The sequence below is a fragment of the Crinia signifera genome, chromosome 3 (assembly GCF_055691185.1).
Source record: "Crinia signifera chromosome 3, ASM5569118v1, whole genome shotgun sequence".
Classification (NCBI taxonomy): Eukaryota; Metazoa; Chordata; class Amphibia; order Anura; family Myobatrachidae; genus Crinia; species Crinia signifera.
The window spans coordinates 125,797,031-125,821,295 of record NC_139219.1 but is presented as its reverse complement, the minus strand read 5'-3'; the positions used below and the strand labels follow the sequence as shown (position 1 = coordinate 125,821,295).

Here is a 24,265-nt window from a genome sequence, read left to right as displayed (position 1 = left end):
GGAAGGGGAGGAAGGTCTGGGGCAGAGGAGGGAAGGAGATAGGCCCCAACAGGGACACTAGTACTCACAGTGACCTGGTTGCTCACTCCGGATCCTGCAGCTTCATAGTGCTGGTGGCTGCTGCCCTGTTTCTCCACAAGTCTTGGCTGTCCCCTCCTCAGGGTGGCCCTGTCGGCATTGCAGGGTGGCCCGGCCCCCAGAGCACCAGTACTAGTGTGGTACTAGATAGGGAGGCAAAGCTGCTTCTTATGCAGATATCGGCAGTGTAGGTGAGCTTCCATTAGCGGTGCAGGATTGACGGATGTGGCACTGTGTACGCACAGTCAGTCAGCGTTTATCAGCCGCGCAGCTCCGGCACCGCTAATTCAGGCTCACCTACACTGTCAGAATCTGCAGAAGCAGCTTCTTCCTCCTCCCTACGTGTAAGCAGGCGGCTGTGACTTTATTTCCTGCCACGCTCCCCGCACTCCTTCCTGTCGCACGCACCGAGCTGTGAGAGGGCAGGAGAGACTACCGTAATTACACTTGCAGGCTCTAACCCCGGCACGGCAGCACTGATTTCAAACAAACTACCGTATACACCCGAGTATAAGCCGAGGAGGTGCTTTTTCAGCATAAAAAATGTGCTGAAAAAGTCGGCTTATACTCAAGTATATACGGTATTCATTTTAGCTATGATGTGTAAGCAGCTGCCAGGTTCCTAAGAAAACCAGTTGTTAGTGTAGGACTTGCAGTGAAATGGGGTCCCTTGGCGGTGGGCTGCAAGGTTAAATGCATTGATCAATTTATGAACTAAAACCCCATTATTTATTTAATTATTTGAATGTTAAGGTGAGTTAGTTTGTTGTAGTGAGTGCTGGGCCCCCTGTATTTGTATTTACTAGAGTGTGTGGTCACAGGCCACTGCACCCCATCCTGGGAAGTGGGTGCTATTTGCACCCCATTCGTAGGACTGGCGAGTGTGTTGAGATATATATATATATATATATATATATATATATATATATATATATATATATATATATATATATATATATATATATATATATATATATATATATAAAAATCAAGAAAAGGCTGGCACTCTGGGGACTTGAAAAACGTGCTGTATTGAAAGCAAGGTAAAATGACCAACGTTTCGGGGGTGGTCCCCCCTTTGTCATGAAATGTTTGTCATTTACCTTGCTTTCAATACAGCACGTTTTTCAAGTCCCCAGAGTGCCAGCCTTTTCTTGATTATATATATATATACACACACACACACACACACACACATATACATATACACACACACACACACACACACACACCGTCCTAGTCCTCTAGCCCGGTGAGGGAGGTGACACACAGGCTGCAGGCCAGGGGCATCTTACAGGAGGGTGGCAGAGCCGAAGCTGCTGCACTCTGAAGGCTGGTTACCAAGGTGAGTCAGCTGCACACTGACAGCCAGCAACACCTGCGTTCGCCAGCGATCATGCAGGGGGCACGTCCGCACTGGCCTGAGTTTAGTTACATGAGGCCAAGTGTACTGGCTCGTGATAGGTTGTGTGGACTGCGTGTGATTGGAGAAGTGGAACTCGGGCAGTGGCACCCTAGGCCCCCTGGGAGATGTAGTCTTGGTCAGTCTATCCCCCTCACCCTCCCTGAAGAAAACTACAATTCCCAGTCAGAGGAGCCACATAAAAAAAAAAAAAAAAAATTGGTAAAGTGGTATTTAGCCGGTACAGACGGTTAAAAACTGTACTGTACCAGCTAAAATCTGTACAGTTGGAGGGTATGATACATACAATATATACATATGTGCAAGGGAATATGTTTAGCTTTGGCTAAACATATCCCCTTTAGCTATTAAATGCCAACCCTGACTTGTACTTCAACAACTTTGTCCCTGAGTTGTTTGGAGAGCTCCTTGGTCTTCCTGTTGTGATGTCTCTTTCTTAGGGCTGTTTCACACACTTATTGTGCGGCACAGCTCTTGTGCAGAATTTCGCCGTCCGGCAGGAGCCAGAGCGTGTGAAATAGCCCTTTGTGGTGTTGCAGCATCTGCTGCCTTTCAAAAAAAAGGTGTGTTTACACTGACAGATCATGTGAAACTTGCACACAGGTAGACTTCATTTCACTAATTATGTGACTTCTGAAGGTACTTGGTTGAACTAGAACTTTTGAGGAAGGGGGGGGGGGGGGCACATGATAGAAAAGTTCAAATATAACAATGGTTTTAACCAGGGCCAAGTGAGAAAACTTCTTCAAATGAAGGGTAGTGTTAAAACACAATGACATGCACTGAAACTGGAGAGAGGGAGGTTCAGGGGAAATCTGAAGTAAAATTACTTCTCAGAAAGGGTAGTGAACAAGAAGAATATCCTCCCATCAGAGGTGGTAAAGGATAAGACAGTTGTACAATTTAAACTGAAGGATATCCTTTCAAAGAAATAAGGATCAAATAGGATTTAACAATTTGGTTTAAAAAAAAAAAAAAAAAAGGAATAGACTAAATGAGCCAAATGGTTCTCATGGTCATCAAATTCTGTGTCACACTGGATCCATGTCAGCATTGCAGAAAAGGTTCATTAACTTGCTAAAGCATTTCATCATATACTAGAGTGCTTCCAATCCACCAATGAGGTATTTTGATGGAGGTAACCAGAGCATCAAATCTAGCTCAGACCCAGGATAATCCCAAGTCAAGACCAGTGGCACACACCTGGGTCACATACTCTGTTAAAAATGTGGAATGCTCTGCCAGAATAAGAAGCGTTGGCAGACAAATACATTTAAGAGAGGGCTAGAAAATTTCTAGCAGAGAAAAACATACAGGATTATACCAGTCAGGGTAATGTATATTAAGGTGACATGTAGTGATACATTGGCCACTAAATAAGGGGTCATCGGTCTTGAAATTACTCAGTTAAATCACATATTTAATATAGGTTGAACTCTATTGACAATTGTCTTTTTTCATCTGCACAATCCATGTATCTATGTAATACCCCTTTTACACCAAGGCATAACCCAGGTTGGACACAGGTCAGCGTTGGTGTAAAAGGGGCCAACCCAGGTCCAGTAACATTGGTCTCCTACCCAGGTCCTGACAAGGGTTGAACACTGATTGGACCTGGGTCGTGGGCGGTGTAAATGAGCTCAACCCAGGTTGGGACATCCGGGTAGTGCTGAAAGGATACCAGAAATGCTGGACGCCTTTCCAAATTGCGCTGCAGTGGCAAAAGACAGCAGCCAGGAAGGATACGGGCAGTGCACACAGAAATCATAATTAGATAATTGGATGCAGTATCACTTATATTATTTTTTTTTTGGGTGTGGGGGGGGAAGCACATGGGTGATGCTGCACTTTTATAACGCTGTGTGTGCTTGAGTACTGAATAAAAATTATTTTTTTTTACTAAATAAACAAACCAACATTTTTCAATGTCAACTAGTCATGTCTTTTAATTTTTATTTTAAGTCATTGAGGGAAGGTTGGATGGCAGTTTATCAGTCCTAAAATGGACATTTTTAATGTCATCCATAGGGAAAAGCAGGGCTGACCCAGGTTCAGTGTAAACTGCGCAGACCTGGGTCACAGAAACTCCCGTGTTCAAAGACCAGGGATTTCGGTGTAAAAGGGGTATAACAGTGCTTGCCTCGGTGTGAAAGGGGTAGAATATACTTGATCTAACTGGTCCTTTGCTTTATTATTGTAAATCTAAAGAAAATATGCATATGCATTTTTGTCACTTTACCCTTAAGACTTATAAAAGTGATTAGCACAGATAATCTTATAAATGGATGACATCAAACACTCAGGTCGGAGACGGTTTTCATTGGGCCGGAGACCGTTAATGATGTTTGAGATTAAAGGGTAAAATATCCTTAGGATACAGACGTACAACCCACTCAACGTACCAACTCAAACTCAATGGTTGTATAGCTGCCACAGCCCCAATCAGATAAAAGATTAAATGTATTGAGCAGCAAATTACACATAAATAGTAAACAAAAATAAATCATTAACATTTGCAATTTATGGCTTTATTAATCTAGCCCTTCTCTTATGATGTCTGAAGTTTTCTAAACAAGGCCCTGAAGAGAGATTCATTTAATATGAAAAAAATAGAACTTACAGGCCAAAGTTAAACAAAGCCCCTTCTACCAAAAAAAGAAAGAAAAAATCATATCAACTACTTAAATCCTCATCAAAATAACTTTTGTGATGGGAATGCCAAATATGCTCTTCAACATAAAAAAAGTTACTGTATAAATATATAATTAAATGAGGCTTTCTATTACCCACTGTGGTACAGACTTGAGCTGCCATCACTAAGAAGCTAAGGTATATGGATCTCGTTCTTGCCAATGCTCCACAGCATACTCTAAGAGTGACCATTTGTTGGACCCAGGAACTGGTATTTTTTATTTTAAATACCTTCTTCTCAGTGTGTATAGATAGTCAAGGTTGTTGATGGCAGAAGACCAGATTACACCCAATGCCACATTCACAAAAAAAGTTAGAGAAAATAAAATGGTAACAAGTTGAATCAGGAAATGATCATGACTTTGGGGCATTGGCATATAGAATAGGGGTGTTTTAAACAAACACACACACAGGCATCTTATTTCCATTGGCTAAAGGACTTTCAAACAGATGTTATATCAAGGGTTATAACAAGGCCTGGGAGGGAAATTTTTCAAATGAAGAGAAGTAGTAGAACATCTGGGGAAAGATTACTATATGAGAGTAGTAGACAAGTGGAGTAGCCTCCCATCAGAGGTGGTAAAGGCCCCCATACATTAGTAGGTCGGACCTGATTGTCCCAGCAGCTCCCCAGGAGGGGTCACATGTGATCATGCACTTCATGTGCCAAGTTTTGCATGTGATAAATTGCATGCAATTTAGCACATGCAACTCCTGGGGTGCTACAGGTGGAGGGGGGGCTTACACTGGCCATGGGACAAGGGAGCCGGGAAGTCGACAGTAGGCGCACAAGAAAAATAAAAAATAAAAATAGCCCATACAGATGAATGGGTAGCCACTGATTTGCTGAGACCTCTCTGAGAGGTCTTTGTGGTCTTTTTTTTTTTTTTTTTTTTTTTTTTTTTAAGTGCGCCCGCTGCCTGGGACCTTTGGTCCCTCCACCGCCCCCCGTGCTCACCGGTACCCCCTGCCCAGCTCTGGACTGCACCTAAGTTTTAGTAAATCTTATGTGCAGCCCGTCCGACCTCCTGACTCAGATTGGAAGTGTACGGGACCAGGCATCGGGTCGGATGGGATGTCTACATGTGCAATTTGGTCCGATTTCACGGCCTGATTCATACGAATCAGGTGAAATCTTGTCAAATTGCATATTGCAGTCAGTAAAACATTTAAACAAACATGTATGTGATAAACGTAAGGATATTCTTGCAATGAAATAAGTATCAAATAGGGTTTAAGGGTAACAATATGGTTAAAAAAAGGAACAGACAAGATCGGCGGAATTGTTCTGATCTGCTATCAAATTCTATGCAGCAGTCAGCATTTATGGAAATAAACTTATATTGCACATAATAAATGATTGTATTTCTTTGCAAATGTGTCCATCATTAACTGAACAATACCAGCGTAAAGAACTCCACTTAAAAACAATTGTTTGCTCCACTGAATTTAAAACATAAAAAGGTTTCTTTGAGAGCACAGGCACGGGCTAGCACATTTACTCTGAGGGGTTTCTCAAGTCATTGACAGGATCATGCACACTACAGTAGGTGAAGGGTGATTCCTTACCCAAATTGATTGGTCAGGACTGGTGCTGCAGTGATTGTTTCTATGTGAACTAGTCTGTTGGCAAACATGGCTGGCAGTGCAAAACATCCCTCCTTGGCAACATGATGGGGAGGCCCATAACTCTGTATGTGATCATAGTATAATATCATGTACATCTTATTTTCTAGTGTCCCATAATATCACCAAAAAGAAAGAAAATGCAAATTTGATATACATAGACATTTAATGTAGTACAGAAATATTTCACATATTACTAAAGCCTAATAGTGAATGAATACATTGTAACCAAAGTACATGATTAAAAGCTTGTGTATTAACCTTTACTTAACCTGCGACTGTTGCATATCCACATGCATCTACCACAGTGCAGCTTTTTTAGCCGAGGTATATTCACAAACTGCTAATTCAACAGATCCTCTGCATCATGCTGTATGGCTGCTGGACATAACCAAAACAAACACACACACATACATATATCCTGTCGTTCTGTGTGTACAGGTGCTTTACACAATGCAATGTGCTTTAACCTAAATCAAATATCAGCAGATTATAGGGTCTCAGAACCTGGCTCCCCACAACTGCATCCTCGCCTGTGGGACATTGCCACTCATGGGAGCGACAGTGGGACAATCTCCAAATAGCGGGACAGTTGGCTCCTGAGAGCGCCACTCTGCACATGCTATAGCAGACAATAGGCCCCCAGTCTGCTCTCATTTTATACAATGCTGTACAATGGGGGGAACTCAGGACACAAACAAATAAAATAAAAGATATGAAATAGGAGCTTGAGAGGCGTTTTCAGTCTTCATACAGTTTAAAAGCATTTCATTTTTATTACTATTAAATACATGAATATATTATTCTAATAGAGCAGATAAACTTGCACAAAGAGCTACTTCACTAGATTGTAGCACTCGGCGGGGCATATTAAATTAGATGCAAGTGCACTAATGGTGCACAGACTATATGAGCAGGAAAGCCACACTCTTGGTTTTAACTTACATCCAATAGGAGGTGAGAATTTTTTTTTTTTTAAATAATAAAACACATGTGCAAGGTTTTCTTTTCATAAAAGCCCATATGTTTTACTCATGCACGAAAAAGTGGAAGAATCCAAATGTTGAGTTCAAACCAACAGGTAAAGAACCAATGTTAATGGGGATATATAACAAAGCTTGGTGAGGAACAAAACTGTGGGAGAAGGGATTAGCCAATCCACTTTTGCGTTAAGCCCCATACACACAGTTTACAATATAGTCTGCGGCAGTAGGTGGCAAATATTGTGTATACACAGAGAACAATATCGGTAAACAGAGCCGGCCCTAGCCTAAATGATGCCCTAGGCAAGATTTTGTCTGGTGCCCCCTAGCACCTCCACTAGTTCCGCCTCTGACCCTGCTCCCCTTTCCCAGCACCATCAACCCTCATCATAGCAGTCATCATTTTGGTGCTCCTACCCGCAATATTTTAAATAGAAACAGCGCGCACATTCGGTGCGCAGCCCAAACAGGGGTGTGTTCTTGCTGGGAAGGGGCATGGCCACACAATAGTACCCCCAATTCAAATTATGCCACACAGTAGTGCAACTTTATTCACATTATATCATGTGATGGTGTCCCTTATTCACACAGTAGTACCACTTTACCTTATATACATTACTCCTCACATTATTCACATTATACCCTTAGAAAACAATCCTGAGAAAATATTGTATTTCAAGCACCTCCATGGCCACACTGCAACCCAGCACAAAGCAGTGTGTGCTGGGCAGAGGAGAAGAGCTGCAGCTTCTGCTGTCACTTAAGGAGAGGGGACCCAGGGTCCCCACTGGGCCCTTCCATCAGACTCTGCCTGGGTAATTTGTACCCCCTACCCCGTTCTCTTGGCACCCCTGATAATACCACACAGTAATGCCCCTTACACGACACACATTATTAATGTCCTTATAACCATAATGCCCCTTACACATTATGCCAACCTTTATTAATGCCCTTCATACACATAATGACACACATAATGCCCCTTACACCTATGCTGCACATTATTAATGCCCTTATACACATGACACACATAATGCCCATTACATATATGATGCACATTATTAATGCCCTTATACACCTGACACACGTAATGCCTGTTACACATATGTCGCACATTTTTAATGCATTTATACATGACACATGCCCCTTACACATATGCTGAACACAATTGCACAACCAACCCACCCGCAGACAGCACTCGCACAGCCGCTAACACTGTGACTTCTGCTTGGATACAGATGTTTCCTCATACATCTTGCCTCAATAGGCCATGCAGCTCCTGGCCAGTTCTGCTAACGTTGGGTGCCTTTGCTGAAAATTCATCTTATTTGCATTGTTATGTGACCAGAACACACAAGGAGCTTCCAATGATTAAAATGATATGCAGCATACCTATATTCTGTGTTCGACTGTGGCTGTACCTGCATATGGAATGCTAGGTTACAGTGATTTCAATGAATACACTATTTCATATGCAGATACAGCCTCACTCACACACAGAATATAGGCATGCTGCATATCATTTTAATCAGCAGAAGCTGCTGATGCCCCTAGGCATTCCAAATGCCCTAGGCAACTGCCTAGTTTGCCTATGCCTAAGGCCGGCTCTGTCGGTAAACAATATCATTCAGTGACATCACCCGGACCCGCTGAACATGCAGATCGAGAGAGAAATACACAAACACCAGTCTGTGCGGGCATTACCACTATGTTCCATCATTTTGATGGGCTGGTACCTAGTTCACAAAGATACGATTTATGGCTAATATTATTAAAAACAAACAACAACCTATGCTGTATTTTTTAAGAAATTACAGTTCAGTACAATGTTTAAGTGTTTTCCTTTCCTGAAACTTTGACAGCATATTATGCAAAATAAAGTAAAGCTCGGCACTCAAAGATTTGTCTGTCCAATCCGTCTGGTGGTAAATAAAAGTCTAATATTTGCTGATCTACATTTCCAATCAAATTTTCCTCCCAAACACTGGAAAACAGAGAAAAACCAATTGCTTGGAACAATTTGTTATATCAGATTGCCTTAACCAGTTTGTCTGACTTATGACAGTTGTCGGGTTACCAGTTTGGGAGCAAATTTTTGTTTGTCAGTTGCTTGCATACATTTCCAGATATTTGTTCCCACCAGATAGATTGGACAGATAAATCTGTAGGTGTGTATCCAGCTTAACTAACAGCATCTGTAAAATAAACATTTTGTATACTGTAGAGGAAAGTTATAAATTATAAAACACCAAATAGTTGCAGAACAATGCAAAAGCTTAGTGCCAGTCTGTATTATGTACTGTTTGGAAGTTGAAATCCAAATTAAATGAATAGCACAAAAGGCACAACAGACAAAACTGCGAATGGCTCAGCAGCATTAGGACATTGGGGGAGATTTACTAAGCCTTGGAGAGTGGCAAAGTGAAGAGATAATCTACCAAACTAATCAGCTCCTGACATTTTTTAAACGCAGACAGTAACATGGCAATTAGGATCCGATTGACGGGTACTCTCTCTCTCTCGCTCTCTCTCTCCACGGCTTGGTATATCTCACTTATGCTATTTGAGAATATCACAAGTTTAGCAACACTGAGATTGTGCCAATTGCTGCACAGTAAGCGCTTGTGTGCGAGTGACAGCATACATAGAGATGTCATCACACCCAGGGCAACTTTGCTCGCCTACAGTATGCATCTGCAATACATGGGAACATAAGGCTACTTACTGGAGCTCACAAAGCAGTCTGTAAACCTCCTAAAGCAACCTGCAGAGGAAGGTCCATCTTCCATGTCTGGGCTAAGGAGAGGGGGTCCAGTGGTAGCAGCCCCTGGGAGAGCAGCTGGGGATCTGCTGCCCACAATACAGCTGAGGTCAGCAGCAGCGGCTCTCCTTGCACATACAGATGTTGCCGGCTCAGTGGTCCTGCTGCCCAGCCCAGCAGCCTGCAGTACTGGGTATGCCCGCTGCGGTCTCCGTGCACTGAGTGCACTACTAGGCGAACGGCAGAGTAGTAGTAGCCCCTGGATGGGGAATGGTAGTGCCCCGGGCGGCGGGCACACCGGGTTACGGCGGACTGTGTCCCAGCAGCTGCTCCAGTGTCTCAGCGAGGGATCTCTTCCCCACCCAGCAGCTCTTCGCTTCCTCCTCCCTCCACCCAGCAGACTCTGTGCAGCTTCCCAGCCTTCCCTCTCCTCTACTCCTTGCCTTCCCCCTGGGTCGGTGATGATGTTAGAGGAAGAGGGTGGGGTGCTGCTAGCAATAGGGGGGAGGTAGAAAGCCTGCGAGCCGGTAGAACAGACACAGATAAGCGGGGACGGATGGGCTGTCCTTCTTACTCTGCCTTTATACGGAGCAGCTGTAGGCTCAGGCTGGAGACGAGGAGACTGAGGGGGGTAGGATGTGAATGGGACTAAGCCGCCGCCTCTCCTCCTGCAACTTGCGCTGGAGTCCAGAAGGGAGGGGAGGCCGGCGCCGCGTCCGTCACCGAATACCTTGCTCCTGCTCTCCCGAGCGGCCAGCGGTGCTCTGGGCTGTGATGACAGGAGCCGTTCTGCTCTTGACATATTATATAGAAACTGATAAGAGAGCACAGCCCAGATGTATGCACGCCTGTGTCTGCAGAGGAAATGGGAGGGGTCCGGGTGACAGACGTCACAGTTAGCGGCTCTAGTCTCCAGCAGTCACCGAGAGGGCTCAGAGTCACCAACCCAACCTAGTATTCCTATCACTACCTCCCCCTCCCATCACCTGTCTACAGCTCCCCGACCTTGAATCCTCAGCAGCTGCCTATTACTCCTGAGACCTCATATTCTGCTGTTACCCAGCACAGCGGAGACAGTCACCAGTCCCCACTGCGCCCTACCACTGCTCCCTGTACATGGGACAAGCCTTGGTCACACCTGTATCATGATGTTATATCACACAACTGTATCATGTTATTATATCACGCACCAGTATCCTGCTAATACATGCCTTCCAACATGATTCTCTCCAGGAGGGACACAACGCTCTACTCCTGAACTTCCCTCTTAATTTATGATTGCCATCACCTGTGTTAAAACTCCTTTCTTATAATTTAAGCTGTACAAAACAGGGCATTGTGGGTTCATTCTTTCTGACAAAATCCTTCTTATGCCGCCCATACACGTCCCGATACGGACGTGCGTTCCGTGCTTAACTAGCACGCATCGCATTGCATGCCCTGTGCATGCATTGTGCATGCAATGCGATGTGATGCGATGAAAACTAAGTACAAAAAGTATGTGCAAGCATGTATGGGCTCCTTTAGATGGACAGAACCATGTGCACTGCAGGTGGCGCAGATGAAAAATGTGCAGAGAGAATTAGATTTGGGTGAGTTATTTTGTTTCCGTGCAGGGTAAATACTGGCTGCTTTATTTTTACACTGCAATATAGATCTCACTTTGAAGTAAAACCCCACCCAAACCTAATTCTCTCTGCACAAGTAACATCTGCCCCCCCCCCCCCTGCAGTGCACATGGTTTTGTCCATCTAAGAAGGATTTTGTCAGAAAGAGTGAACTAGAATAACCTCCTGTGTCCCTCCTGTGTCCCTCCTGTGTCCCTCCTGGAATGGGTCATGTTTGGACATATGCTATTATATAACACACATGTATCATGCTATTGTATCACACATCCACTGTTTAGGAGCAACTAACAATTTAATAGTCAGTGGAATAAATGACGAAATGTGCATTTTTGGTTCAATAGGTTGAACATAAAACAACAAATCACCAAAATAGTTTCCTGGAAGTAAAATAGTAAGCACTATAACTTGTGTTTTCTTGCAGATAGATAGATAGATACGTCTAAACGCTTATTATGTGTCTCCAAGTATGACTTGGCGTGTAGAATAAGAAACTGTTATTTTAAATTAGCAAATAGTTTCCCAGACGATTACTGTGCGGGTGGGGGTCATGGGGGAAGGGGGGAAGGGGGGAAGGGGGGGGGGGGGGCAGTGGTGGTAGTAAACTTAGGGACAAAAAACAATAATTTGTCTCTTTAATTGAACGTTTATGTAACCGATTGTCATTAAAATGCTGCAAGAAATCAGTTAACAGGACTCCGGCATACTACAGGCTGCAAGTATAATAGCTGTTTAGCAGAACTCATTTTATTATTTAAAGAACATGCAACTGTTGCCAGATATGTTAAATTACAGTTTTATTGGTGTTTGAAAATTGTATTAATGCTATTTTAATTAGTGCTACGAATAACTGATGCATGACACACAAACAGTGTTTAATATTCTGTGCGATAGGATTGTCCTGTGCAACAGGATTATTCTGTGCAATAGGATAGGCATTTGCCAGTGCGCTAAGGGTCTGCACCGGGTACCAATCTTCCCCTCAGCACTTTCACTTGATGAGGAAGGAAGCCGAAGCATAATGCTTGGCTGCTGTTTATTTACTGTGTGAATAGGATTGTACTGTATATTGTCAAATACTACATGTTACCATTTAAGTTTTTAAAACAAGTGCTTGGTGATAGACAGTCAGACAAAACATTGTATGATGCCAAGATAATGGTGAGAATATATTTAAACGAAATATACTCTTAATACAGCGGATGCCGGGTCACAGATTCCAACAATTCATTTGTTTTAAAGAAGTGATTAACCGTTAATCTGCTGTTCCAAAGAGAGATATCTCGGTGTTATTTTAAGAGTTGTTTGTGTGTGTACTGTATGTATATGTATATATATATATATATATATATATATATATATATATATATTCTTAAAGCTTTGCAGATACTGTTTTTTAATATATATTATGTAAATAAACATATTACAATTACAGTATGTTCTCATCAGGCACAGTACCTGTGCCATGTGTACTGTATATCTTCTTCCACTTTATGAACTTGCCTTCACTTCATCTAGGTCCTATGACAGCTTTTTACTCAAAGTAGCAAACGCAAGAATAATATGAAACAACACAATGAAACAAATAAGTCTGCGCATAAAATAAAAACATAGTAACATTGAGGAATTTGTTTAGCATTTATTTTTGAATGAACGCTAATTTGGTTTCACACTGAAATGTTTTTCCAATGCTATCATGCTAATTGATTTAACTGGGATATTTAATCAGTGCTAGATATTAACTCTGCTGCCCAGCAGCTCTTCCTAGCAGCTCCATTATACATACTGATCAATAAGTCCCTATATGCAATAATTTAGTTACAATTTTCCAAATCATTACATAACTGCATTAATCTGCTCCTGCCCTCACATATACTGTCCCCCAACTGAAACGGCAGGATTGGTGTTTTTAACATTTATTTTATGGATTCTCAATATTTACAGTGGTAAAATCTCGAAAACAAAAGTTAAACTTATATGTGGTTAGGGTTAGGTTGTGTTTAAAATGAACGCAAGAAATTTATTTTGTGAAATGATTCCAAAATGCATGGCTACAGTGTAGGTCCAAATATTAAGTTGTGCTTTTCTTCTTTTATATACAGTATGAATACAGATCAGCTGTATACTGTATTGTATATCTTATGGACATTACTAAGATGTGCTGCTTTCATAACATTAACGGAGGTATTTACCAAAGCTTTAATACAGAGATACAATTGTGAGAGATAAAGTACTTGCCAATCAGCGTGTACCATACAATTTATTGTACATGCTGAGTTTGTAAACTGACAGGAGCTGAGTTCTTTATGGCTCACAATTTTATCTCTCAGAGCGTTGATAAATACCTCCCTAAATGAAAAGGGTTCTTTGATATACCCTAACTTTCCACATACCTGCTTTTTACTGTTCTATAGTTTTCATTTTGAGATGGAAACAGATGTGATTATAAGAAAAATGTATCCCCAGGCTTGCTACAGGATATTTGTCTCCACAGTGGCAGACAGTTCCCTACAAAATAAAATAAGTTATAGACTGGAAATAAAATTGGTAAAATTTGCAAAACCAAGTAAAAACCTCAAACTAGTATTATTGCAAACTTTGGAGACCAGAAGAAGCTTGCTTATCCAAATGTGGGGAGAGATAAAATCGTGAGAATTAAAATATCAATAAATAAGTTCCTAAAGGTATCTTTTATTAAGCACAGCCTGTAAAATGTAAAGGTGCGTACACACGGGGCGATTTTGTACAATATCGCTGGAAATATGGTCGCTAAGCGACCATATTGCCCACGATGGGAGTGTGCACCGGCTATATATCGCCGGGTGCGCGCTCCCGTTTTTACCCCTGTAGTGATCGCTGGTCGCAGGAACATGCTCCTCCGACCAGCTGATTTGCACTGCCGGGCTCCCCCGGCAGTTTCTTTTTCATCAGCAACCATCTCTGGTCGCTGATGAAAAGGAGAAACTGAGCAATATATTGCTCAGCCATATATGGCTGAGCAATATATCTCCCCCGTGTGTACGGGGCTTAAGGCAAAACACTGAAGGTGAAATTTACTAATATGTGTATTCTGCTTCACATGCGATGTTGCTATGGGCAACCAATCAGATCCTGTCTATTATCTTCTAGACAAGGGTGCTAAATAAATAAGAAGTAGATTCTGATTGGTTGCCCATAACAACATCACGTGAAGTAGAATACACATCTTAAGGTGTGTACACACGGTAGATATGTCGTGCTATGCGGGTCCCGATACGATCAGATCGTATCGGGACTCGCATAGCACGGCATGCTAGAGGGGCACAATTTACACTATAAAGTGCAGATCTGCACTATATAGTCTTGGCTGCCCTCTCTATTTGGTTGCCGATTTTCGCTCACACGGGAGCGCACATCGGCAGCGCATCGGGCTCGCAAGCCCTAAAAAAGCACACAATCAGCATGCGATATGGCTTCCGATGTTCACTATATCGGCAACATCGGAAGCCATATGGCACCCTGTGTACACACTATTCAATCAGCTTCTGCTTCCTTCAATCAGCTTCTGCCCTTTATTAAACAGCATACCAATAAATCTTGTGATTCAGCGCTAATCATTTATTATTATTATTATTATTGACTTTCATTTTATTATTATTATTATTATTATTATTGACTTTCATTTATTGTTGACAGAATATCTTAAATATTATCTGTGAAATCCAAAATCTACAAGTAAGTATATAGCAAAATAGGACTTATGGGGCATACACATGGGTGATTTTGGCCTGTTTTCTAATGCTGTGTACACACGGGGGCGATAGGGGCTATAATCGCTGGGAATATGGTCGCAGGTGACCATATTGCCAGTGATTGGAGTGCGCACCAGCGATAAATCGCCGGGTGCGCGCTCCCGTTTTCTGCCCCATTGTAATCGCTGGTCACAGGAGCTTGCTCCTGCGACCAGCTAATTACCTATGCGGCTCCCCCAGCAGAGGTTCCTTTGGTACTCTTTACCTAGAACGGCGCCCGCGATTAGAATCGCGGGCGTCGGGGGTAAAAAATCGCGGTCATCGCGGGTAAATCGCGGGTACATAAAAATCGTGTACCCGCGATCACCGCGATTTTCCCATAGGGAACAATGTTAAAAAGCCTGATTGACCGCGATTTTACTTTAAAATGCCTCAATGCCCGCGATTTTCACATAGGAATCAATGTTAAATGGGCTACAGAGCCCAAATAGTCACAATTAACCCTTAAATGTCACCCCAATTTTTGTACGCCACCCCACGATCCACGCCAACCCGAAGCGTGGCGAGCGCAGCGAGCCCGCGAGGGGCGGCGGTACGCGTCCTCCGACCTTTTCATGCCCTACTATCCACGTCGGCGTGGGGATGAGAATAGAATAGTGTGGCGAGCGCAGCGAGCCACCTAGCCCGAAGCGTGGCGAGCGCAGCGAGCCCCGCGAGGGGACGCGGATACCTTCACAGTTATACGCGTCCCCTCGCGGGCTTCACAGGTATCCGTGGCGAAAAGCGGACACCTGTGAAGCCCGCGAGGGGACGCGTTTACCTGTGAAGGTATCCGCGTCCCCTCGCGGGGCTCGCTGCGCTCGCCACGCTTCGGGCTCGGTGGCTCGCTACGCTCGCCACACTATTCTATTCTCAACTCCACGCCGACGTGGATAGTAGGGCATGAAAAGGTCGGAGGACGCGTACCGCCGCCCCTCGCGGGCTCGCTGCGCTCGCCACGCTTCGGGTTGGCGTGGATCGTGGGGTGGCGTACAAAAATTGGGGGGACATTTAAGGGTTAATTCTGCCTATTTGGGCTCTGTAGCCCATTTAACATTGATTCCTATGTGAAAATCGCGGGCATTGAGGCATTGAATGCAAAATCGCGGTCAATCAGGCTTTTTAACATTGTTCCCTATGGGAAAATCGCGTTGATCGCGGGCATCGCGTCGCGGCCGTTTATGTACTGCCCGCGATGTCGCGATCACCGCGATGGGCGCCGTTCTAGGTAAAGAGTACCGTTCCTTTACATCAGCGACCATCTCTGGTCGCTGATGAAAAGGAGACACTGAGCAATATATTGCTCAGCAATATATTGCAAGCAATATATTGCTAGCAATATATCTCCCCCCGTGTGTACGCACCTTAAGAGATTTGTGTAGATCATTTCGAAATTAAGCACAGATCGTTTGATGTGTGCATCCTCTAGCGATGGTGATGCACCATCCCATGCATCGCCATTGTCCCGTCAGATCTTTAGCACATGCAGTGGAGATGTAGATAGATTGCCTGCATGTGCTAAGAAAGCAGTGGTTAGGACAGATCACTCAGCATACATCGCTGGTGCATAGCATGTGTGTGTATAGCGATGTGTGCTGAGTGATCTGTGCTAATCAAGACAGTGATTCAGACATGCTTGTTGTGGGACAAATTTGGTCCCCCGGTCAATGTTGGGGGTCTAAGCATGCGTGAATATGCGCATGTGTATACCCGGAATTTGACGTTGTCTCTGGAGGGGAGAGGTGACCTAATGTAGGGAGTGATTCTGATTTACTCACAATAATGCGAGTTGGGCCCCGTTCCAATGTTTTGGGGACTGCACATAGTCTATCATACGCATGTGTAGCTCCCCTTTGCGAATGGCTTCGGCGACTTGCATAGTTGCTGAGCCGTTCACAAGCAATGGGGCAGATGGTGGCGGAGACCACCCATAGAAACACCTATCATTTTATGGGCGTCTCCATGAATGTCTTGGTGCATGCAAATAGAGGTCAGTTACCACTGACTTTTATTTGCAAAGGCAGGAGAAATCATTCAATGGTCTGCTTCCATCAAATGATTTCTCCTGCAGTGGAAGCATCGAGGCGATGTGTTTTCGTTACACATCCTCTCGCATGTTAACGAGGGGGGGGGGGTGTCAGGCATTCAGACTGGTGGCGTCTCAGGGTCTCAGTAAGCTGCAATCATTAAGGTTAAAAAAGGCAGATGTATTAAGCATTAACAAGGGTAAACATCCAGCCAATCACCTCCTAACGGCCATGTTTCAGGATGTGTTTGAAAAAAGTCAGTAAGGATCTGATTGGCTGGATGTTTATCTCTCTTTATCACTTGTGCATTTATCTCTTCTTAAGGCTTAATACATCTGCCCCAATTTGCCTTGATTGATGATCTGGAAAAAAGATTGACAATCTGGGAAATTGATGATGAAGGATCAACACCACACCTGATTTCATTGCTGTCATTGAGTATGAATGCAAACACATTCTAACATTATGGTGGAGGCTTTAAACAATTAGGAATAATTGGGGATATACAGTAACCACACATCACACACTTGTACATCACATACGCACATGGGATGCAGTCACCTTCCTGGCGGTCGGAATCCCGGTGTTCAGAATCCCGACCGACGAAATCCCGAAACTTTCTCCCTCCGTGGGTGTCCACGACACCCATAGAGGGAGAATAAATTAGCGTGGCGAGCGTAGCGAGGCACCGGGCCCACTGCATGGCAAGCGCAGCGAGCCCGCAAGGGAGGGTGCTCCACGTCCCCCCTTGTCGGGATTTCGGCGGTAGGGATTTCAGCGTCTGGATTTTGAAGTCCAGGATTCCGACCGCCGGGATTCCATACCGAATCCACACACACACATCACACTACACCCACACATATATATGTAGCATACCTCACATACTTACACATTGGACAGACACACAAAACACACACACATAACACACCACTCACAGTACACGCACCCACATTCACTACAACACACACCCAAAAACAGTACAACACACAGAACACACACTTCAACATTGGGATAAAAGTGTGGTTTTTGGATTCCGCACAAGATTTTTGCCAAACTAGGGTGAGAGAGGTCAAGGGAGACCGAGGGCCTTATTCTAGTTCACTCTTTCTGATAAAATCCTTCTTAGATGGACAAAACCATCTGCACTGCAGGGGGGCAGATTTAAAATGTGGAGAGAGAATTAGATTTGGGTGAGTTATTTTGTTTCTGTGCAGGGTAAATACTGACTGCTTTATTTTTACACTGCAATATAGATCTCACTTTGAAGAAAAACCCCACCCAAATTTAATTATCTCGGCACAAGTAATACCTGCCCCACCTGCAGTGCACATGGTTTTGTCCATCTTAAGCACCGTACACATGGGGGAGATATATTGCTCAGCCATATATTGCTAGCTATATATTGCTCAGTTTCTCCTTTTCATCAGCACACTTCCATCACTGGCAATATGGTCGCCTGCGACCATATTTCCAGCGATCTCAGACCCCAATCGCCCCTGTGTGTACACAGCTTAAGAAGCATTTTGTCAGAAAGAGTGAGCTAGAATAAGGCCCCTAGTCTCACCTGTGGTGGGGGACGGCCTGGGTAGCCTGTAACCAATTCTCGAAAATGGTGTATATCACCCGAATGGGGTATAGCTAATTTTGGAGATGGTGGTGCTCCCCTGAGTCCAAATATAAACAATGGCAAAGGAGAAGAAAAAGAGGACTCTCTTTGTGGGGCACTCTTAAATATGTCAATACTTGACATATTTAAGAATGCCCCACTAAGAGAGTACTCTTTTTCTTCTCCTTTGCTACACTTCAACATTGGACAGATACACAACACACACACACTTAAACATTGCACAGAAACACACAGCACACTACACACACATATACACGTAGCACTTACACATTGGACATATACACACGCACACACACATAAATAACATACCATACACATAGTACAACACACACCCACATTCACTACAACACACACCCAAAAACAGTACAACACACACAAACACATTACACAGATACACAAACACACAAACACACAACACACACACACTTAAACATTGCACAGATACACACAGCACACTACACACACATATACGTAGCGCACCTCACACACTTTCACATTGGACAGATACACACAACACATACACACCATACTTGCCTACCTGACCCTCTCCATGAGGGAGAAAATGCTCTGTTCCTGGACTTCCCTGGTAATGTATAATTGCCATCACCTGCGGTGAAACACCTTTCTTATCAATTACGAGCTACCAACAGGTGATGGCAATCATACATTACCAGGGAAGTCCAGGAGCAGAGCATTTTCTCCCTCATAGAGAGGGTCATGTAGGCAAGAATGATACACACATACTTAACACACCACACACAGAACAACACACATACAAAAACAGTACAATACACACAAACACACAAAAAATAAATGCATCATATTGTACAGTAGGTGCTAAATCTCATGAGTGGATGTGGAATTCATCAACACAAATGTCGATCTACACATGATTAGGTGATACAAAATAACAATAAGTGCATGAATACATACTGTAAATAATCACAAATATGACATAATGATATTAATGGGGTGATGATTCTTCGTTTGGGTACAGAGTGGGTTATCCGCTGGGTTGGGCCTGGTGGCGCTGAAGTTCAGAGTTCCTTTGGGTGCGTGTTGGTGACCAGTTTGGGTCAGACGCACCCACTGGTGGGTAAGGCTGCGGCATCCCACTGGCCTGTACCTTTTCTTTTTCTTGTGGATTCTGCTGTTGGTGCTTGGTGTATGTAGGGGCACACATGGCGGTATTAGTGAGGGTGGGAGACTTGCGTGGGAGAGGTGGGTTTCTGCTGTGGGGGTCCCTTGGGAAGTGCCGGGAGGGTCCATGTCCCTTGGGACACATGTCCCGGTGTCATATTTGTGACTATTTATGTATTTATGTCCTTATTGTTATTTTGCATCACCTAACATGTAGATCGACATTTGATGTAAATGTGATTGTAACATATGCACTGAAGTCCCATCTAGAAGGAAATAATTGCAGGGGAAATTTGGAGGCGGAGCTTGGACCCGGAGCTCTGGTAAGTAAAGATTTGGCCCCCTGTGAACAATGGTTAATCGAGCCCAGCAGTGGATAGATTGGAACATGGTACAGGCAAAAGCCCTGAGCTCCTGCTGCATTCGCCAACCACCCCCCAGCAGGGAAGCTGTACAGCACTATGGGTAAAAACTGGACCAGGACAACACCACCGGACCGCCGGACCCGACATCAAAATCTGCAGTCCGGAGCTTGTAGCGTCCGGTCCGGGGGGGGGGGGGGGGGTCCTGTCCGGAGGTGTCCTGCCTGGGGGGCTGCCTGTGACACCTGTCACCAGGGAGTGGAGGAGAGGGAGAATAATACCTCCCTGTATGTTCCGGGCATGTAGCAAAAACAGGATTGTCCGGAACACATGGGGAGGCTGTAATCTCCCATTCCCTATGTTCCTGATGATAGCTATCACAGGGAACCCCCAGACAAGACACCCCTCACATGGGACCCCCCCCCCCCCGGACCAGACACTACAACCTCCGGACTGCAGATTTTGATGTCCAGTCCGGCGGTCCGGGGTCTAGTCCGGGTCCGGTTTTTACATAGTCCCAGTGACCAGCAATGATTATCACCGCTGGTTACCAGAAGGCAGAAGAGATTTCTCTGACCCTGATGCATGGCTGGTCCACCCTGTAAGTGGACTTCGCACAAGAGTAAGGTGCCACAGTAATCAGGGTAGTGGCAGTTAATGCTATTAATGTCAGTGCCCTGATTACTATGGACCTTACTGTGCGCTTGCAGTAACAGTCAAAGCAACCGGGCAGTGAGAGGTGCACTTGCTGTAACACAGGTACAGCCGGGCAGAGCAGAGGGCAACCAGTATGTATCAGAGGCTCAGAGCAGCTATTTCAAATGCCGCAATTGCTCGAGTATACACAGCCTAGGTCTGAATTAGGCCCAACGTAACTGTTTTGTTACTTAAATACAAAACCTTTTTGTACAGATAATTCCTCTACCTTTAAAGGATAAATTGTTTGTTACATGATGTAGGCTGGTATTGATATTTTTAATTTAAGGACCTCTGTTTAGTAAGTGACACTGCATACATTGCTGCCTCAAAGACTCAAGCTACAAGCTGATCATATGCACGTACATTGGCAAAATACTATGAAGACTGGCTACCTATACCCTCCAATTAGCTTGAAGTGAAATTACCTCACACACTGATATAGCTTTAACTTCAATGTATTATGATTCTGAGTAAAAGTTTTACATGATTCAAAGGCCACTTTGAGGAGTTGCCAAAATGTAGGAACATCAGAAGGTCTGCCTTTACAAATAATTATGCAAAAAGATAATTTATCATCAATGCAGTCTTTGCATAATACTATTGGAGACTTATGATGAAGAAAATAAAAGTGCATCACCCACTGGGCAGCGGTACTTCTGCTTTCCTCATGCTGTTGACTACAGCATGCATTTACAGCCATACTTCACTAGATCGCCTGAAACCATCAGAACTCAGATGCTAAGCAGTGACGGGCTGGATCAGTACCTATTTGGGAGACCAATAGGCAGGCTCAGACTGGCCTGGCGGGAAACCGGGGAATCCCCCGGTGGGCCCCGGTGATTTCTGACCCCGCCCACTTGTTAGGGGGGTGGGCCTTTGCAGGCTATCGCTCATTATCCCCGTCGCCGCCACAATAGCAATAGCTATTGGCTGTGTTGGCGGCTGCAAGCAGGGCAGAGGAGCCCTACAGGCAAGGGACGCTGTCACACTGCGTCATGACATCAGACACACCATGACGTTGCACAGTGGGCCCACCCGCGCAGCACATGGGAGTGAGTCTGCAGTTGCAAACAACGGGAGCGGCCACCGCTGGGGCCCCAACCACAGATCCCCGCCTCCCCCGGCTGCAGGATGCCTCTGGGGCTGCGGGGGAACTAGAAGTCCCGGGAGGTCTCCTCCCAGCTGGTGGAGAGTTAGGTGCTTTGTGACCCCCTCTGCAAACTGGTAGGTAACTAAGCATGTGCTGCATTAACTTTTTTATATTGTTTTTTTTTTTTTTTAGGGGGGTATGTGCTGTATTGTGCGTGTGTGTGTGTGTATGTGTGTGGGGGGGACCTATGTGCCATATTATCTGGGTAGGGAGGACCCATATGATGTATTATATGTGGGAGTACATATGTGCAGTATTATGAGTGGGGGACCTATGTGCTGTACTATTATCTGAGTGGGGGGACTTATGTATTGTATTATATGAGAAGGCCTATGTGCTGTACTATTATCTGAGTGGGGGGACCTATGTAATGTACTATATGAGGGGGCCTATGTGCTGTACTATTTAAATGGGGGGACCTATGTAAGGTTATATGGGGGGGCCTATGTGCTGTACTATTATCTGGGTGAGGAGGACCTATGTGCTGTATTATATGTGGGGGGACCTATGTGCTGTACTATTATTTGTGTGTGGAGGACCTATGTGCTGTAATATCTGGGGGGGGGGGCTATTTGCTGTATTATTATCTGTGGGACCTACTGTATGTGCATTATTATCAGGGTGGGGGATTTACGGTTCAGATGTCACACACCTGCGATGTTGGGCCGATTTCACCCGATTAAATTGGACAAAATCGTATAGTGTATAGCCACTCCTCTTTGGTCATGTGTCCTCACCCCTTCAAAAAGACCATGCCCCTTGGCGGGCCCCTGTGAGTGCATTTCCCTGGTGGGCCCTTCATGCCCCAGTCCGAGACTGCCAATAGGGAATATTCGGTGCTGTAGTCAACCATGAAAGCAGAAGTACCACTGCCCAGTGGGTGATGCACTTTTATTCTCTGATCCTTTTTATATCATACTTATCTACTATTTATGCTCCTATTTAACTCTCCATTTATGCTATGATATCTCTGCAACCTGTCGTAACCCACTACTCATGGGGTCCTTTCAAGGGGGGTGTCCTGCATTGTACAATCTGATATCTCCTTTAATACGGGCTATTAATTGGCCACGATTATAACCGATTTATATTTGTGACGAATTAACCGTCAATAACATATATCTTGAGGAGAGGAGAATCAGCATTTTAAATCATTTTCGCCTATGAGAATTATTATGATTAAGGATTTGACCTTATCATGTTACAGTAAGTGTTTGTTGTATTTTGTGTGGATGACTATGTTGATGTATTTGCTACTTATATGCGTCAAGTGAATTTTAGTCTTACCATTAAAAGTTACATTTTAAATCCCTTCATAAATCATTCTCAACTATTCTAATAAGTGTGCCCCAAAAACCCTTGCTGTTCCCTTTTAGTTAACTTTCTGACTTTCTACTTCAGCTACGTTACTGAACTGTCCATTGCGAGCACCGCCAACCATATACTGCTAAGAAAATTATCTGTACTTAGCAGTTCTCATGTTGGTTTTCTGTACAAATCAACCACCGATTTAATTAATAAATAACCTGTGCCAATCCATCCCTGTCTCAAAATATATGGTCGTTATCAGTCACAAGTTTATAAAAGATTTTGTAGGAGCTTCCACACTCTGGATGAGTAAACCATAAATGATTTTACTGACTTCTTCCTGCATCTGCAATGAATAGCTGACTAAAGAGCACAGAGTATTACAACCACTAAACTCAGGAACATCCTAAGTCCTCAACTCACCTGGACCAGGCCCCCCACCCCCACGTCTGCAACCGGCCTACACCTCATGATTAACCACGTCCTCGATTGAACATTGGGAGCCCAATTTATTAACCCCTTTTGGATGGACACGAATAACGTGCAAGAAAGAGTGTGATACCCTAAAGATACCTTGATAAGTGTATCCCCCGATATGCATATGTAAGCATACATGTGAGCACATACTTCCATTGACTGCACAAGGTGTTCCTTAAATTGATTAAAGAAGACACCCGGGTTTATAGGAGGATCTCGTATATTCCCCAATTCCAGCTAGAATATATGTAACATTTTAAAGACTGAGACCACTTTTTTTTAATCTTTTCTCTTTTCATGGTCCTGATTCTATATTTTGAATGAACATTGTGAGCCGGTGGTTTTGTACCTTCTTTTGATGGACATGAACATTCTGCAAGGAGACGGTATGGTTTCCATTTGAACTAAAACAATTATTGATCCCACTTGAGGGGCGCTACACTAAAAACCTTTTTTATTGTATACTTCTGTGATACCAGGCTGATAATACCTGGATTTAGTGTATTGGCTGACCCTAT

The 24,265-nt window shown here is 44.0% G+C and overlaps 1 protein-coding gene across 9 annotated transcripts in view; it reads right to left on the bottom strand.

Moving 5' to 3' along the window:
* PDE10A (phosphodiesterase 10A) overlaps window positions 1-24,265 on the bottom strand; it is a 400,353-nt gene that overhangs the window by 188,538 nt on the left and 187,550 nt on the right. For 2 of the 9 annotated variants that reach the window (XM_083176475.1, XM_083176477.1), the window contains exon 1: window positions 9,527-10,421. The exons of 5 other annotated variants lie outside the window; for them this stretch is intronic. In XM_083176475.1, the coding sequence (XP_083032601.1) occupies window positions 9,527-10,364 (838 nt within the window). In that variant the 5' untranslated portion in view covers window positions 10,365-10,421. Of the gene's footprint in view, window positions 1-9,526; window positions 10,426-24,265 lie in introns of those variants that run through there. 2 more of the 9 variants (XM_083176479.1, XM_083176478.1) reach the window with 2 other exon arrangements.